Genomic DNA, 17,710 nt, shown 5'->3' with positions numbered 1-17,710 from the left:
TGGGAGGGGGAGGGGTCTGGCGAAGAGGCCTGTGTGAGCCCAGCTGGGCAGGCCTCTTTGAAAACAGATCTCCAGAAGCTGAAGGGATGCTCAAGAGCCAGGAGGAGGCACCAGCCAGGGTGGCAGAGCTGTGGAGGCTGACCTGCAGTGATTGAAGGGCTGAGGGTCACGTGTGGGGCCTCTTTGGGGAGGGGGCCTGGAGCCATTTCTCCACCCTGAAACTCCTGCCCGTTGGCTTCACTGGATGCCCTCAAGTTCTAGTCTTTGGGGAGAGGGAGCCAAAGCTCTCTTTGTCAGCTCTCTTCACCCTGTGCATAATTTGACTAACCTGAATCATGTGTCCCTCCCCCCCCCCCCCATCATCTCTTTTCTCAACTACAAAGTCCCTGCAGACCAGGGGTGTCAAGCATGTGGCCTGGAGGCCAAATCAGGCCCCTGGAAAGTTCCTATCAGGCCCCTGAGCAACTGGCTGTCATCTGCTTCCTTCTCCCCCTCTCTTGCTTCCTTCTGCATCACAGCTTGCTTTGCCAGGCTTATTCAATCACACAGGAACTACAGAGCAAAGCCTCTATATTCTCCATTGCCTGGGGCTCCTCCTTTGAGGAGGAAGGGGGAGGGAGAGCTTGCTTTGCCAGGCTCTCTCAATCACACAGCAGAGCCACTGAGCCAAGCCTTTCTTCCTTCTATTGGCTGAGGCTACTCCCCTCCTGGCCCCCTGGGGAAGGAAGGGGAAAAGTCAGAGCTTCCTTTGCCCAGTTCCCTGGATCCTGTGGGAGAAATACAAAGAAAAGCACCTTTAAGACCAGCAAGTGCTAATGTTCTAAGCATGTTTTATTTTAAGGTTTGTTGGGGCAAAGATCTTTGTTTTTGTGGCCTTTATAAAGTTTATATCTCTGCTACCCAGGGCTTTTTTGTAGCAGGAACTCCTTTGCATATGAGGCCACACCCTCTGATGTAGCAAATCCTCCAAGAGCTTATAGGAGTCTTAGTACAGGGCCTACAGTAAGCTCCAGGAGGATTGGCTACATCAGAGGGTGTGGCCTCATATGCAAAGGAGTTCTTGCTACAAGAAAAGCCCTGCTGCTACCTAACCTTATACAGGTACACCCATGGCCCAGCCCAACATGGCCCAGCCTGACAAGGTCTCATTAATGCAGACCTGCCCCTCATAACAAATGACTTTGACACCCATAGACTCTTCAGCCTTTCCTCCTAGGGAAGGGGCTCCGTCCGACTCATCCTCTCTCTCTCAGGTATTAGAGCTCAGGTAGCCGATGCTTTTGAGATGTGGTGCTGGAGAAGACTCTCGAGAGCCCCTTGGACTGCAAGGAGATCAAATCAGTCGGTCGAAGGGAAATCAACCCTGTTCCCTGGAAGGTCAGATGCTGAAGCTGAAGCTCCAATACTTTGGCCACCCAATGAGAAGGGAGCACTCCCTGGAGAAGACTCTTGAGAGTCCCTTGGACTGCAAGAAGACCCAAATCAGTCAGTCCTAAGGGAAATCAGCCCAGACTGTTCCTGGAAGGTCAGATGCTGAAGCTGAAGCTCAAATACTTTGGCCACCCAATGAGAAGGGAGCACTCCCTGGAGAAGACTCTTGAGAGCCCCTTGGACTGTAAGAAGATCCAGTCAGTCAGTCCTAAGGGAAATCAGCCCAGACTGTTCCCTGGAAGGTCAGATGCTGAAGCTGAAGCTCCAATACTTTGGCCACCAAAGGAGAAAGGAGCACTCCCTGGAGAAGACTCTTGAGAGTCGCTTGGACTGCAAGAAGATCCAGTCAGTCAGTCCTAAGGAAAATCAACCTAGACTGTTCCCTGGAAGGTCAGATGCTGACGCTGAAGCTCAAATACTTTGGCCACCAAAGGAGAAGGGAGCCCTCACTGGAGAAGACTCAAGAGTCCCTTGGACTGCAAGAAGATCCTATCGGTCAGTCCTAAGGGAAATCAACCCAGACTGTTCCCTGGAAGGTCAGATGCTGAAGCTGAAGCTCAAATACTTTAGCCACCCAATGAGAAGGGAGCACTCCCTGGAGAAGACTCTTGAGAGTCCCTTGGACTGCAAGAAGATCCAGTCAGTCAGTCCTAAGGAAAATCAACCTAGACTGTTCCCTGGAAGGTCAGATGCTGACGCTGAAGCTCAAATACTTTGGCCACCAAAGGAGAAGGGAGCCCTCACTGGAGAAGACTCAAGAGTCCCTTGGACTGCAAGAAGATCCAATCAGTCAGTCCTAAGGGAAATCAGCCCAGACTGTTCCCCAGAAGGTCAGATGCTGAAGCTGAAGCTCCAATACTTTGGCCACCCAATGAGAAGGAAGCCCTCACTGGAGAAGATCCTGATGCTGGGAAAGACAGAAGGCAAAAGAAGAAGGGGACAGCAAAAGAGGAGATGGCTGGACAGCATTACTGATGTAACAAACACGAATTTGAGCAGACTTCGGAGGATGGTGGAAGACAGGAGGGCCTGGCGGGACTTGGTCCAGGGGGTCACATAGAGTCAGACTCCACTGTGTGACTGAACAATAACACAACTAGAGTCCCTTGGACTGCAAGAAGATCCAATCAGTCAGTCCTAAGGAAAATCAACCTAGACTGTTCCCTGGAAGGTCAGATGCTGAAGCTGAAGCTCAAATACTTTGGCCACCAAAGGAGAAGGGAGCCCTCACTGGAGAAGACTCAAGAGTCCCTTGGACTGCAAGAAGATCCTATCGGTCAGTCCTAAGGGAAATCAACCCAGACTGTTCCCTGGAAGGTCGGATGCTGAAGCTGAAGCTCAAATTCTTGGCCACCCAATGAGAAGGGAGCACTCCCTGGAGAAGACTCTTCAGAGTCCCTTGGACTGCAAGAAGATCCAGTCAGTCAGTCCTAAGGGAAATCAACCCAGACTGTTCCCTGGAAGGTCAGATGCTGAAGCTGAAGCTCCAGTACTTTGGCCACCCAATGAGAAGGGAGCACTCCCTGGAGAAGATCCTGATGCTGGGAAAGACAGAAGGCAAAAGAAGAAGGGGACAGCAAAAGAGGAGATGGCTGGACAGCATTACTGATGTCACAAACACGAATTTGAGCAGACTTCGGAGGATGGTGGAAGACAGGAGGGCCTGGCGGGACTTGGTCCAGGGGGCCGCAAAGAGTCGGACTCAACTGTGCGTCTGAACAACAACAAAAAAGCCCCTTGGATTCCGGAAGGGCTTTGGTCAGTGGAAAGACCAGGAGGGGGCTGGAGCATCAGCAGAGGCAGATGTTGGCCACAACCCGCAGGACCAGGCAAAGTTCTCTGTGGTAGTGGTGATGATGATGATGACGGCAAAGGAACCACAGCCGTCTCCTGCCTCCGTTGCATCAGCCCCATGTTGACCGGAGGAGCCTTTCTGGGTGGTCAAGAGGCCTGCTGGGCTCCGGGCTGCAGGAGGAGGTGGACCGCTTGGTGGCCGGCTGGGATGATTTCACCCAGCACTTTGCACAGAACCGAGAAGCCTCTCCCATCTGTTCTCACTGTGGTGACATCACAGATTTGCAAAAGAGCAGGAAAGCAGTGGCAGTTTTGGTCTGTATTCCTGTTCCAATTATGGCCAGCATAGATTTTGCCTTTTCCACAGGAGTTACACCTTGAGGAGACATCTCTGCCTAGCTACCCACTACCACCCAAAGGACCCTTTCCTGGAGCTTTCTCACATAGACTTTGTCCATCGGTTCTGGATGCCAGTTTGGTGTGGTGGTTAAGTGTGAGGACTCTTATCTGGGAGAACCGGGTTGGTTTCCCCCCTCCTCAACTTGCAGCTGCTGGAATGGCCTTGGGTCAGCCATAGCTCTCTTAGGAGTTGTCCTTGAAAGGGCAGCTTCTGTCAGAGCTCTCTCAGCCCCACCCACCTCACAGGGTGTCTGTTGTGGGGGAAGAAGGTAAAGGAGATTGTGAGCTGCTCTGAGTCAGAGAGAAGGCAGGGTATAAATCTGCAGTCTTCTTTTTCTTCTTCTACCCACTACCACCCAAAGGTCCCTTTCTTGGGGCTTTCTCACCTAGTTTTTGTCCATCACTTCTGGCCCCCTTCTGCTTTGGGTTATCCCCTGATTTCTGTGCACTTTGTTCTGCCTTCAGATTTAACTTCAGTTTTTTTTTTTTGGGGGGGGGGGAGGGGGTTTAATGCCCATTCCCCCAGTTCGAAGGGATCCTTGAAGCCTTCCACAATTCCTTTTTGTCTTAAGCACTCTAAGTCATGTCTTCTCTCTGTTAAATTATATTTTTTTAAAGTACTGCATTGAACTATTCCGAATTAGAACTTCTGAAAGAAAAACTGGTGGAGGGCGTGGCGGATCTCCCTGGTCTTGATGCTGTAGATGAGGGGGTTCAGGACTGGGGGGACCAGGAGGTAGATATGGGCCATGAGGGTGTGCAGAAGAGGAGAAGCGTGCTTGCCAAAACGATGTGCAATGGATAAGCCGATCAAGGGTGTGTAATACACAACCACGGCACAGATGTGGGAGATGCAGGGGTTGAGGGCCTTCAGACGCCCTTCCTTGGAGGCCAGGCCCAGCACCGTCTTGGCTATCAGAACGTAGGAGAGGACAATAAAGAGGAAATCAAGTCCAAAAGTGAAGAGTACGACCAACAAACCATATCTGCTGTTCACTGTGATGTCGGCACAAGGAAGCCGGATTAAATTTGGGTGCAAACAGTAGGGATGAGCTAGCAGGTTAGGTCTACAAAATGGCAGCCTCCTGAGGAGAATGGGTAAGGGGGGTACCAGGACGATGCTCCTCACAGCAATCCCCAAACCTATCATGGCGATCCTGGAGTTGGTCAGGACGGTGGCATACTGCAGGGGGGTGTAGATGGCTACGAAGCGGTCAAAGGCCATGGCCCAGAGGACTCCTGAGTCCATGACGGAAAAGGAGTGGATGAAGAACATCTGGGCCAGGCAGGCATCCATCCCAATCTCTCTGGCATCCAACAGGAAGACACTCAGCACTGTGGGGAACGTAGATATGGACACCCCCAGTTCCGTCACCGCCAGCATGGAGAGGAAAAAGTACATGGGTTTGTGGAGGCTTGGGACCATCACGATCACAAGGACAACCATGCAGTTCCCCAAGATGGCAGCTGCATACAGGGAGCAGAAAGGGATGGCTACCCAGACGCCTTTGTCTTCCAGGCCTGGGAAGCCTGACAAGATAAAGCTGTGGTTCTCAAGTGGCATTGAGAAGTCAGACTTTCTCCCAGTTACCACCTGCGGATACAGATACAGAAAGTGCCCGTTAATCCTGGAGCTGAGGGGGTGGGGGGTGGGAGGGGTTGGGACGGATTATTTGATCCTGTATAACAACCGTTGTGAGCCTCACACCTGCTGCAATGATGGTGTTTCTATGAAGTGGATCAGATTAATGAAAGCATGAGGACATCACAGGATTTTGGTTTTGGCCTTTGAGGCCTTGAACCTTAACCTCTTGGTGCTTGGGGGTGGGGAAAGTGGAAGGGCTTCTAGCCCTACTTATGAACCTCCGTTCTTTTTTAGCCCTTGTGTGACACAGAGTGTTGGACTGGAGGGACCATTGGCCTGATCCAATAGGGCTTCTCTTATGTTCTTATGTGACACAGAGTGTTGGACTGGAGGGGCCGTTGGCTTGATCCAACAGGTCTTCTCTTATGTTCTTATGTGACACAGAGTGTTGGACTGGAGGGGCCATTGGCTTGATCCAACAGGGCTTCTCTTATGTTCTTATGTGACACAGAGTGTTGGACTGGAGGGGCCACTGGCCTGATCCAACAGGGCTTCTCTTATGTTCTTATGTGACACAGAGGGTTGGACTGGAGGGACCATTGGCCTGATCCAACTGGGCTTCTCTTATGTTCTTATGTGACACAGGATGTTGGAGTGGATGGGCCACTGGCCTGATCCAACAGGACTTCTCTTATGTTCTTCTGTGACACAGAGTGTTGGACTGGAGGGGCCATTGGCCTGATCCAACAGGGATTCTCTTATGTTATTATGTGACACAGAGTGTTGGACTGGAGGGACCATTGGCCTGATCCAACAGGGCTTCTCTTATGTTCTTCCACAATTCGTTTTTGTCTTAAGAACTCTCAGTCATGTCTTCTCTCTACAGTCCAACACTCCACAGGCCCCTACAGTCCAACACTCTGTGCCACATAAGAACATAAGAGAAGCCTGCTGGATCAGGCCAGTGGCCCCTCCAGTCCAACACTCTGTGTCACATAAGAACATAAGAGAAGCCCTCTTGGATCAGGCCAATGGCCCCTCCAGTCCAACACTCTGTGTCACATAAGAACATACGAGAAGCCATGTTGGATCAGGCCAACGGCCCCTCCATTCCAACGCTCTGTGTCACATAAGAGAAGCCATGTTGGATATGGCCAATGGCCCCTCCAGTCCAACACTCTGTGTCACATAAGAACATAAGAGAAGCCATGTTGGATATGGCCAATGACCCATCCAGTCCAACACTCTGTGTCACACAGTGGCCAAAACACACACACACACACTGTGGCTAACAGCCACTGATGGACCTCTGCTCCATATTTTTATATAAACCCCTCTTGAAGGTGTCTATGCTTATGGCCGCCACCACAAATAAAAATTTATTATTATTATTATTATTATTATTATTATACATCGCCTAGAGCCCAGGATTGAACATATATATTGAAGAAGTATAGCCACCTTCAAGAAGGGTTTAGATAAAAATATGGAGCACGGGTCCATCAGTGGCTATTAGCCACAGTGTATGTGTGTATATAAAATTTTTTGCCACTGTGTGACACAGAGTGTTGGACTTGATGGGCCGTTGGCCTGATCCAACATGGCTTCTCTTATGTTCTTATGTTCTTATATGAACATATGAAACTGCCTTATACTGAATCAGACCCTTGGTCCATCAAAGTCAGTATTGTCTTCTCGCCAGGTTCTCAAGCTGAGGTTTTTCACACCTATTTGCCTGGACCGTTTTTTGCAGATGCCGGGGATTGAACTGGGACCTTCTGCTTCCCAAGCAGATGCTCTACCACTGAGCCACCGTCCCTCCCCATTGGCCGGAATGATGCGATTCATAAATGTAATAAATAATAATAGTCATAATCTTGCTGCACTCTAAGATCTGACAAACTTTCTAATGTTTTTCCCCACAAAAAATGGGGAAATAACTAAAACATCTAAAGCAGACAGATGGAAACCTTCACCCTGCCACTGTGGCCACCGAGGAGGAAGTGATTTTAAAAGTATGACGGGAGGAAGGTTTTGTTATGACAATTCTAGTTCAAGAAGCATTTGGAAGTAGATGCTGAGCTGATAGAATTTAGTCCACCTTCAGGTGATGTCAGGGGTATGTGGGGCATTTGCAGTGGGTTGTGTTAATGAGCTCTGGCACCTCTTTTTCTCTTAAACGACTCCTGCTTTTAACAGACAATCATGATCATGACTGAGGAATTCAAAGGGCTCTCCTTAACCCTCAATGGGATCGGACTATCCTGTTGGTGATGTCTCCTCCATCCCCAAATGGACTGCTTGAAAGGGCAGCAGAAGAGCAAAGAGGCTGGTTCTGAATATCCCACAACAACCTGCAGAGTCTTGTGAGCAAAAATTCTCCTTTGTGAGCTCCTGGCCTTAGAGCTGTGAGCTCCTGCATCCATGAGTGTGCTCTGGGGCCCTCCTTCCTGAGCGAAGACACAAATGTGTGAGCTGGAGGCTAAAAATCTGTGAGCCAGCTCACGCTCACTCAGCTGAGAGGGAAAACTGGTCACCACCACAAGTCAGCTGTGACTTGGCAGCACAAAAAGGAAATGGGAAGAAAGACTTCTTTCTATCCAGGCCTCAGATTCATCAGGAGCTCACAGGAGCACAGCTCCTGAACCTTTCTGATGCCCTCCCCTCCTCCCCACCTACCTACCTTGTCCATTGAATAGGAGGTGCAGCTGCATAACAATCCCTGGATTAGGAGAGCGGGCAGCCAGCCAGCCACCAGGGGCTCTGCCACACCCCCAGCAGCCCTCATGTACCCCTAGAGAAGCCCAGGCCACTCTTTCTCCACTTCTTATGTGATTTTGGGTGCTGGGTGGCTTGTTGGCCTTTTGACTGCGGGGAGGGGGGTGGCCAAGGAGAGCCCCAGGAGAGCGAGGCCTGCTTAGGCCGGCTGGATCTCTAGCGCAAGCAGGCCTCGCTCACCCGAGACTCTCCTCTCTTGCATTGGGTTGCTTTTGGCAGGTGCAGGGAGCATATGATAATGAGTTAAGCTAATGAGCTCCACCACCTGTTTTTCTACAGAACGACCCCTGCTTCTATCACTCTTAGGTCTCTTTATAAAACACTGCACCAAATTTTATGACAGCTGCCTTTCAGTGTAAAAGTTCTATTTAAATATATCATAGAATCCTAGAGTTGGAAGAGATCTCCAGGGTCATCTAGTCCAACCCCCTGCACAATGAGGGAAATTCACAAATACTGCCCTCCCCCCCTAAATTCACAGGATCCGCCTTGCTGTCAGATGGCCCTCCAGCCTCTGCTTAAAAACCTCCAAGAAAGGAGAGCCCACCACCTCCCAAGGAGGAAGAAGAAGAAGAAGAAGAAGAAGATATTGGATTTATATCCCGCCCTCCACTCCAAAGAGTCTCAGAGCGGCTCACAATCTCCTTTACCTTCCTCCCCCACAACAGACACCCTGTGAGGTGGATGGGGCTGAGAGGGCTCTCACAGCAGCTGCCCTTTCAAGGACAACTTCTGCCACAGCTATGGCTGACCCAAGGCCATGCTAGCAGGTGCAAGTGGAGGAGTGGGGAATCAAACCCGGTTCTCCCAGATAAGAGTCCGCACACTTAACCACTACACCAAACTGGCTCTCCCACTACACCAAACTGGCTCTCTTTTGCAAATAACAGAGGAAGCCTGTTACACTGAGGAATTGCTCTTACAGTCAGGAAGTTCTTCCAAATGTTGAGCCGGAAACTCTTTTGATTTAATTTCAACCCACTAGTTCTAGTCCTACCTTCTGGGTCCACAGAAAACAATTCCACCCCATCCTCTCTAGGACATCCCTTCAAGGACTTGAAGATGGTGATCCTATCACCTCTCAGCCACCTCCTCTCCAGGCTAAACATCCCCAGCTCCTTCAACCTTTCTCCATAGGACTTTTTCTCCAGACCCCTCACCGTATATATATTTACAGCTGAACTTTCTGCAGATCTGCTTCTGAGGCGCCTTCCAACTTAAAAAAAATGATATCAAGATGGATCTAGAGAAGTATTTGTCACCATAAGACTGAAGCCAGCAAGAAAATAATAATAATGAGCTGAGCAATTTTCCAAACACTCAGCAACAGTGGGAACCAGAAAATAAGATCATTTAAAAAAAAACACCAATGCAACCGGAATGTTTTATTGTGTTCTTGCATGCAAAACCAAGTATTTTGCAAATAACAGAGGAGACAGAGAGAGAGAGTGCTGCGGAAAGGCGTCTTTCCCAAGGCAAAGAATGAGCCCCGCCCCCCCTTCCCACCTCAGGCAACTTTGGGTCTGCCGCAGGGTCCCTCCCAATCCCCCCCCCCGCACGGGTTCCTTCCCACCCAGGACTCCTGTGAGGCCCAGTGCCCAAAGGCTGGTGCTGCCTGCTGTCTGCCCTCCTCACTCACCACTGCCGACATCTCTCGTCCTTCCTGCTCAGTGATGGGGGGGGGGAGAGACAAGGCCAGGCCTCCCCCTGCAGGAGGCGGCATTTGTGCCCGGAGCCAGAGGGCCCTTGGGGACCAACCAGGAACCTGCCACAGGCCAATTAGCTGGCTGAGCTGATGACAGCGGGGGGGGGGGGTGGCCATCAAGGGGAGAGACACCTGGGGCCAAAAGACACCTGTTCTCTGGGGGAGCGCTTGCCCCTGACAAGAGAGCCAGGGTGCTCAGCTAATTTGAAGTGTGGCAAGGAGTGAGGTTATGGAAACCACCACAACGCACCATGGTGTGTATGACGTAAGATGTGTGGTTCTCTTGCCCTTCTCCCAGCTGAGCCATGTTTGCGTCTGGCCATAAGGAAGCATGCAGGCCCCAGAGTTGTGGCTCAGTGCTCCAGATCCTGGGGGGCACTGGGGGGGGCGGGGAGGAAGATGGAAGAAGGCAAAGGAGCACATTGTCTGCTGGGGCTTCTGAAATGTGCGGCCCCATCAGCAGTCCTGGCACTAGAGGTTCTGCCACTAACAGCAGACTCCTGAGCCGCCCCCCCCCCCCACATCTCCCTTTCATAATTTTTTTCACGCCTTTATGGGAAGGCGCCGCTCAGCTGCTTTCAACCCGAAATTGGCTGGGCGCCGCTAAAACACCGCGCTCTTCAGAGGCTTCACAGAGCGCAGCGGCTGAACGGCACCTTCCACTCGGGGGAGGTGCAAGAGAAGTCAGGAGCACCCCCAGGTGGGGTAGTGCTCTAGGCAGTCACCTACCGTGCCTAATCCCACGCACCGGCCCTGCCCATCCGTCCCTGTGTCAGGTCTGGCATGCCCAGGTCTGCCATGCCAAGAGCATAAATCTCGGTGGGAGGGAGGAGATGGAGGAGAGAGATCCTTAACAGTAACTCAGGATCCTGAGACACAGATGAAGAAGTGTTCAGTAGGATAGAAGGCGTTTCTCCACGGGGGTTATTCTGTGGGGAGGAAAAGAAAGCAGGGGATGAAGATCAAGAATTCAGTCTGGGGCAGGAGGGTGGAGCCTGGAGACCAAGAAGACCTAGGAGGGAAGGCTGGGGCGGGGGGGGGGGGGTGCTGGGAAGGGTCAGTCTGTTCCTGTTCTAACTGTGACCAGCATAGACTTTGCCTTTTTCACAGGAGCCACACCATAGGTTGACATTTCTACCTATCCAGTGCCAGTTTGGTGCAGTGGTTAAGTGTGCGGACTCTTGTCTGGAAGAACTGGGTCTGATATCCCACTCCTCCACTTGCACCTGCTGGAATGGCCTTGGGTCAGCCAGAGCTCTCTTATCTGGGAGAACCAGGTTTAATTCTCCACTTCTCCACTTGCAGCTGCTAGGATGGCCTTGGGTCAGCCAGAGCTCTCTTATCTGGGAGAACTGGATTTAATTCTCCACTCCTCCACTTGGAGCTGCTGGAATGGCCTTGGGTCAGCCAGAGCTCTCTTATCTGGGAGAATCGGGTTTGATTCCCCACTCCTTCACTTGCACCTGCTGATATGGTCTTGGGTCACCCAGAGCTCACTTATCTGGGAGAACCGGGTTTGATTCCCCACTCCACCACTTGCAGCTGATGGAATGGCCTTGGGTCAGTCAGAGCTCCCTTATCTCGGAGAACTGGGTTTGATTCCCCACTCCTCCACTTGCAGCTGCTGGAATGGCCTTGGGTCACCCCAGCTCTCTTATCTGGGAGAACCAGGTTTGATTCCCCACTCCTCCACTTGCACCTGCTGGAATGGCCTTTGGTAAGCCAGAGCTCTCTTATCTGGGAGAACCGGGATGGATTCCCCACTCCTCCACTTGAAGCTGCTGGAATGGCCTTGGGTCAGCCAGAGCTCTCTTATCTGGGAGAACCAGGTTTGATTCCCCACTCCTCCACTTGCACCTGCTGGAATGACCTTGGGTCAGCCAGAGCTCTCTTATCTGGGAGACTCAGGTTTGGTTTCCCACTCCTCCACTTGCAGCTGCTGGAATGGCCTTGGGACAGCCAGAGCGCTCTTATCTGGGAGACTCGGGTTTGATTCCCCACTCCTCCACTTGCAGCTCCTGGAATGGGCTTGGGTCAGCCAGAGCTCTCTTATCTGGGGGAACCGGGTTTGATTCCCCACTCCTCCACTTGCAGCTGCTGGAATGGCCTTGGGTCACCCAGAGCTCACTTATCTGGGAGAACCGGGTTTGATTCCCCACTCCTCCACTTGCAGCTGCTGGAATGGCATTGGGTCAGCCAGAGCTCTAATATCTGGGAGAACCAGGTTTGATTCCCCACTCCTCCACTTGCACCTGCTGGAATGGCTTTGGGTCAGCCAGAGGTCTCTTATCTGGGAGAACCGGGATGGATTCCCCGCTCCTCCACTTGCAACTGCTGGAATGGCCTTGGTCAGCCAGAGCTCTCTTCTCTCGGAGAACCGGGTTTGATTCCCCACTCCTCCACTTGCAGCTGCTGGAATGGCCTTGGGGCAGCCAAAGCTCTCTTATCTGGGGAAACTGGATTTGATTCCCCGCTCCTCCACTTGCAACTGCTGGAATGGCCTTGGGTCAGCCTGAGCTCTCTTATCTGGTAGAACCGGGTCTGATTCCCCACTCCCCCATTTGCAGCTGATGGAATGGCCTTGGGGCAGCCAGAGCTCTCTTATCTGGGAGAACCGGGTTGGATTCCCCACTCCTCCACTTGCACCTGCTGGAATGGCCTTGGGTCAGCCAGAGCTCTCTTATCTGGGAGAACCGGGTTTAATTCTCCACTCCTCCGCTTTGAGCTCCTGGAATGGCCTTGGGTCAGCCAGAGCTCTCTTATCTGGGAGAACCGGGTTTAATTCTCCACTCCTCCACTTGCAGCTGCTAGGATGGCCTTGGGTCAGCCAGAGCTCTCTTATCTGGGAGAATCGGGTTTGATTCCCCACTCTTTCACTTGCAACTGCTGGGATGGCCTTGGGTCACCCAGAGCTCACTTATCTGGGAGAACCGGGTTTGATTCCCCACTCCACCACTTGCAGCTGCTGGAATGGCCTTGGGTCAGTCAGAGCTATCTTATCTGGGAGAACCGGGTTTGATTCGCCACTCCTCCACTTGCAGCTACTGGAATGGCCTTGGGTCAGCCAGAGCTCTCTTATCTGGGAGAACCGGGTTTGATTCCCCACTCCTCCACTTGCACCTGCTGGAATGGCCTTGGGTCAGCCAGAGCTCTCTTATCTGGGAGAACCGGGATGGATTCCCCACTCCTCCACTTGCAGCTGCTGGAATGGCCTTGGGTCAGCCAGAGCTCTCTTATTTGGGAGAACCGGGTTTGATTCTCCCACTCCTCCACTTGCAGCTGCTGGAATGGCCTTGGGTCAGCCAGAGCTCTCTTATCTGGGAGAACCGGGTTTAATTCTCCACTCATCCACTTGGTGCTGCTGGAATGGCTTTGGATCAGCCGGAGCTCTCTTATGTGGGAGAACCGGGTTTAATTCTGCACTCCTCCACTTGGAGCTGCTGGAATGGCCTTGGGTCAGCCAGAGCTCTCTTATCTGGGAGAATCGGGTTTGATTCCCCACTCCTTCACTTGCACCTGCTGGGATGGCCTTGGATCAGCCAGAGCTCTCTTATGTGGGAGAACCCGGTTTAATTCTCCACTCCTCCACTTGCACCTGCTGGAATGGCCTTGGGTCAGCCAGAGCTTTCTTATCTCGGAGAACCGGGTTTGATTCTCCACTCCTCCACTTGCACCTGCTGGAATGGCCTTGGGTCAGCCCTAGGTCTTGCAAGAATTGTCCTTGAAAGGGCCAATTTGGTGTGAGAGCCAATTTGGCGCAGTAGTTAAGTGTGTAGACTCTTATCTGGGAGAACCGGGTTTGATTCCCCACTCCTCAACTTGCAGCTGCTGGAATGGCCTTGGGTCAGCCAGAACTCTCTTATCTGGGAGAACTAGGTTTGATTCCCCACTCCTCCACTTGGAGCTGCTGGAATGCCCTTGGGTCAGCCAGAGCTCTCTTATCTGGGAGAACCGGGTTTGATTCCCCCCTCCTCCACTTTCACCTGCTGGAATGGCCTTGGGTCAGCCATAGCTCTCTTATCTGGGAGAACCGTGTTTGATTCCTTCCTCCTCCACTTGCAGCTGCTGAAATGGCCTTGGGTCAGGCAGAGCTCTCGTATCTGGGAGACTCAGGTTTGGTTCCCACACCTCCACTTGTACCTGCTGGAATGGCCTTGGGTCAGCCATAGCTCTCTTATCTGCGAGAACCGGGTTTGATTCCCCCCCTCTTCCACTTGCAGCTGCTGGAATGGCCTTGAGCCAGCCAGAGCTATCACTGGAGTTGTCTGTTGTGGGGGAAGGAGATAAAGGAGATTGTAAGCCACTCTGAGACTCTGATTCAAAGAGAAGGCCGGGGTATAATTCTGCAGTTGTCATCATCTTCTTCTTCTTCCTGCCTCCATCTGCCCTCCTGGCCTCCCACCACTGCAGTCTTTGTGCTTGGTTGTCCCTGCCAGCTCCCCCCCACCCGCCCCTGCTAAAGCCCCTTCCCCAAGGCCCCTCGGGAAAATCCTCCACTTGGAGCTGCTGGAATGGCCTTGGGTCAGCCAGAACTCTCTTATCTGGGAGAACTAGGTTTGATTCCCCACTCCTCCACTTGGAGCTGCTGGAATGGCCTTGGGTCAGCCATAGCTCTCTTATCTGGGAGAACCGAGTCTGATTCCCTCCTCCTCCACTTGCAGCTGCTGGAATGGCCTTGGGTCAGCCAGAGCTCTCTTATCTGGGAGAACCGTGTTTGATTCCTTCCTCCTCCACTTGCAGCTGCTGAAATGGCCTTGGGTCAGGCCACAGCTTTGTTCTGCCTTCAGATTTAACTTCAGGGTTTTTTTGTGGGGGAGGGGGTTTAATGCCCATTCCCCCAGTTCGAAGAGATCCTCTTGAAGCCTTCCACAATTCCTTTTTGTCTTAAGCACTCTAAGTCATGTCTTCTCTCTGTTAAATTATATATTTTTTAAGTACTGCATTGAACTATTCTGAATTAGGACTTCTGAAAGAAAAACTGGTGGAGGGCGTGGCGGATCTCCCTGGTCTTGATGCTGTAGATGAGGGGGTTCAGGACTGGGGGGACCAGGAGGTAGATATGGGCCATGAGGGTGTGCAGAAGGGGAGACGCGTGCTTGCCAAAACGATGTGCCATGGAGACGCCGATCATGGGTGTGTAGTACACAACCACGGCACAGATGTGGGAGATGCAGGGGTTGAGGGCCTTCAGACGCCCTTCCTTGGAGGCCAGGCCCAGCACCGTCTTGGCTATCAGAATGTAGGAGAGGACAATAAAGAGGAAATCAAGTCCAAAAGTGGAGAGTACAACAAACAAACCATATCTGCTGTTCACTGTGATGTCGGCACAAGGAAGCCGGATTAAATTTGGGTGCAAACAGTAGGGATGAGCTAGCAGGTTAGGTCTACAAAATGGCAGCCTCCTGAGGAGAATAGGTATGGGGGCCATCAGGACGATGCTCCTCACAGCAATCCCCAAACCTATCATGGCGATCCTGGAGTTGGTCAGGACAGTGGTGTACTGCAGGGGGTTGTAGATGGCTACGAAGCGGTCAAAGGCCATGGCCCAGAGGACTCCTGAGTCCATGATGGAAAAGGAGTGGATGAAGAACATCTGGAAGAGACAGGCATCCATCCCAATCTCTCTGGCATCCAACAGGAAGACACTCAGCACTGTGGGGAACGTAGATATGGACACCCCCAGTTCTGTCACCGCCAGCATGGAGAGGAAAAAGTACATGGGTTTGTGGAGGCTTGGGACCATCACGATCACAAGGACGACCATGCAGTTCCCCAAGATGGCGGCTGCATACAGGGAGCAGAAAGGGATGGCTACCCAGACGCCTTTGTCTTCCAGGCCTGGGAAGCCCGACAAGAGGAAGGTGGGAGAGACAAAGCTGAGGTTCTCAAGTGGCGTTGAGAAGTGGGACGTTCTCCCAGTTACCACCTGCAGATACAGAAAGTGTCCGTTAATCCTGGAGCTGAGGGGGTGTGTGGGGGGGTAGGGACGGATGGTTTGATCCTCTATAACAGGGGTGCCAAACATGCAGTCCGGGGGCTGAATCAGGCCCCCAAGCAACTGGTTGTCAACTGCTTCCTTCTCCCTCTCTTGCTTCCTTTTGCATCACAGCTTGCTTTGCATGGCTTGCTCAATCACACAGGAGCTGCAGAGCAAAACCTCTGTTTTCTCCATTGGCTGAGGCTCCTCCCCTTCCTGGTCCCCTGTGGAAGGAAGGAAAGAGCCACAGTTTCCTTTGCCCAGTTCCCTGGATCCCATGGCAGAAATACAAAGAAAGATCTTTAACACCAATGAGTGCTAACATTTTAAATTTTTAAAAAATATATATATTTGTGTTTGTGTGTGTTCTTTATAAAGTTTATATCTCTGCTACCTAATCTTAAATAGGTGCACATATAGCTTGGCCCAACCCGACATGGCCCGGCCCCTCAAGGTCTCATTTATGTCAGATCCGGCCCTCATAACAAATGAGTTTGACACCACTGTGTATAACAACTGCTGTGAGCATCACACGTGCTGCGATTATGGTGTTTCTGTGACGGGGTTTGGATCCCCAATCTGTTCTTATGAAAAGTGGATCAGACAACGGAAAGCATGAGGACATCGCAGGATTTGGCTGCACTCTAAGGTATGACAAACTTTCTAGTAGTTTCCCCCACAAAAAAATGGGGAAATAACCAAAACATCTAAAGCAGACAGATGGAAATCTTCCTCATGCCACTGTGGCCGCAAAGGAGATCTGGGGTCATTCTTCCTGAAGACAAAATTGTGTGAACTGGAAGTTAAAAATCTGTGAGCTAGCTCACGCTAACTCAGCTCGGAGGGAACACTGGCTGGGAGTCAGGTTTTATGATAACCATTCTAATTCAAGAAGCATTTTAAGATAGATGCTGATGAGCTGATATAATTTAGTGCACCTTCCAATGATGTCAGGGGGTGTGGCATATGCAAATGAGCTATGCTAATGAGTTCTGGCACCTCTTTTTCTATGGAATGACTTCTGCTTTTAACAGTCAATTCTGCATCATTCAAATTTAATGGGATCGGACTAGCCTGTGGGTGCTGCCTCCTCCATCCCCAAATGGGCTGCTTGAAAGGGCAGGAGAAGAGCAAAGAGGCTGGTTCTGAATATCCCACAACAACCTTTGTCTACGAGCCGACAGGAAACAGCTAAACCCCTCCGACATTCTTCCCCTCACCCACACTGGAACCATGTTGAGAGTTCTTCTTCCCAGACAATGGAGATCTCTATTTCAGAAGGGGAGGGATAGCTTGGATAAAATGAATTCTCACAGACTTCTGTTTGAGAGGTACAAGGTGTTTTTAAGCTCAACCAAGTGATATTAGAAAAGGACCCATGGCCTGGAGATCCCAAACCCAGCAGTTCTCGGAAGCTGAGCAAAGTCGGCACTGGTGAGGACTTGGATGGGAGACCACCAAGGCGGAAGTCCAGGGTTGCTATGCAGAGACGGCAATGGAAAACCACCTCTGCTCCTCTCTTGCCTTAGAAAACCCCACAGAGTCATCACCAGTGGTGTAGGGAGGGGGGGCGGGTCGCCCCAGGTCTGGGGGGCCCCTTGGCAATGCCAAGGGGCCCCTCAGAAGCCGGCTGCCTGGCGACCCCGCCGCCGCCACTCACGTTGCTACCGAGATCCTGGAGCGCCACGTTCATGCTGGCGATCATAGGCGAGGAGAGGAGCTGGGCGCCGCCGCTGCCTAGCGCCGGAGGCAGCCGGGGCCGAGGCGGGCGGCTGCTGGGGCCATGCTGCACAGCTCCAACAGGGGGGCTCTCTCCGCCCGCCTGCGAGCCCAAGGGCCTCCCTGCCCTGCCCTGCGCGCCACAAGGAGGCGCCGCCAGTTGCTAGGGCAAGCTGGTCCTTGCCTCCGGCGAGGCAGCCCGGGGAGCGTGCTGCTGCGCTCCACACGGCGCGCAAGGGGCCTGCGCTGCTGCCGGCCGCCGAGGTCATAGAGCGGGAGCCGGGGAGGGGGTGGCTGTGGCGCCGGTGCCTCCCGACCGCGG

General features: G+C 52.2%; 2 protein-coding genes across 2 annotated transcripts; both read right to left on the bottom strand.

Moving 5' to 3' along the window:
* Positions 1 to 4,264: 4,264 nt before the first annotated feature.
* LOC132590994 (olfactory receptor 51I2-like) lies at positions 4,265 to 5,209 on the bottom strand. The gene has a single exon (XM_060263882.1). The coding sequence runs from the start codon at positions 5,186 to 5,188 to the stop codon at positions 4,265 to 4,267; it is 924 nt and encodes a 307-aa protein (XP_060119865.1). The 5' UTR covers positions 5,189 to 5,209.
* Positions 5,210 to 14,649: 9,440 nt separating this feature from the next.
* On the bottom strand, positions 14,650 to 16,765 carry LOC132590995 (olfactory receptor 51I2-like). Its single transcript, XM_060263883.1, has 2 exons — positions 16,754 to 16,765; positions 14,650 to 15,576 (listed from the first exon to the last, which is right to left on the bottom strand). Exons 1-2 carry the CDS (start codon positions 16,763 to 16,765, stop codon positions 14,650 to 14,652), a joined length of 939 nt encoding a protein of 312 aa, XP_060119866.1.
* Between the last annotated feature and the right edge of the window lie 945 nt (positions 16,766 to 17,710).

This window comes from Heteronotia binoei, unplaced genomic scaffold, assembly GCF_032191835.1.
Source record: "Heteronotia binoei isolate CCM8104 ecotype False Entrance Well unplaced genomic scaffold, APGP_CSIRO_Hbin_v1 ptg001301l, whole genome shotgun sequence".
NCBI lineage: Eukaryota > Metazoa > Chordata > Lepidosauria > Squamata > Gekkonidae > Heteronotia > Heteronotia binoei.
Note: the sequence above shows the minus strand (reverse complement) of the source record. Positions and strands in the feature narration are given on the sequence as shown.

Excerpts from the sequence above, each read along its gene's own strand:
- LOC132590994 (XM_060263882.1), bottom strand. The coding sequence starts at position 5,188 with ATGCCACTTGAGAACCACAGCTTTATCTTGTCAGGCTTCCCAGGCCTG.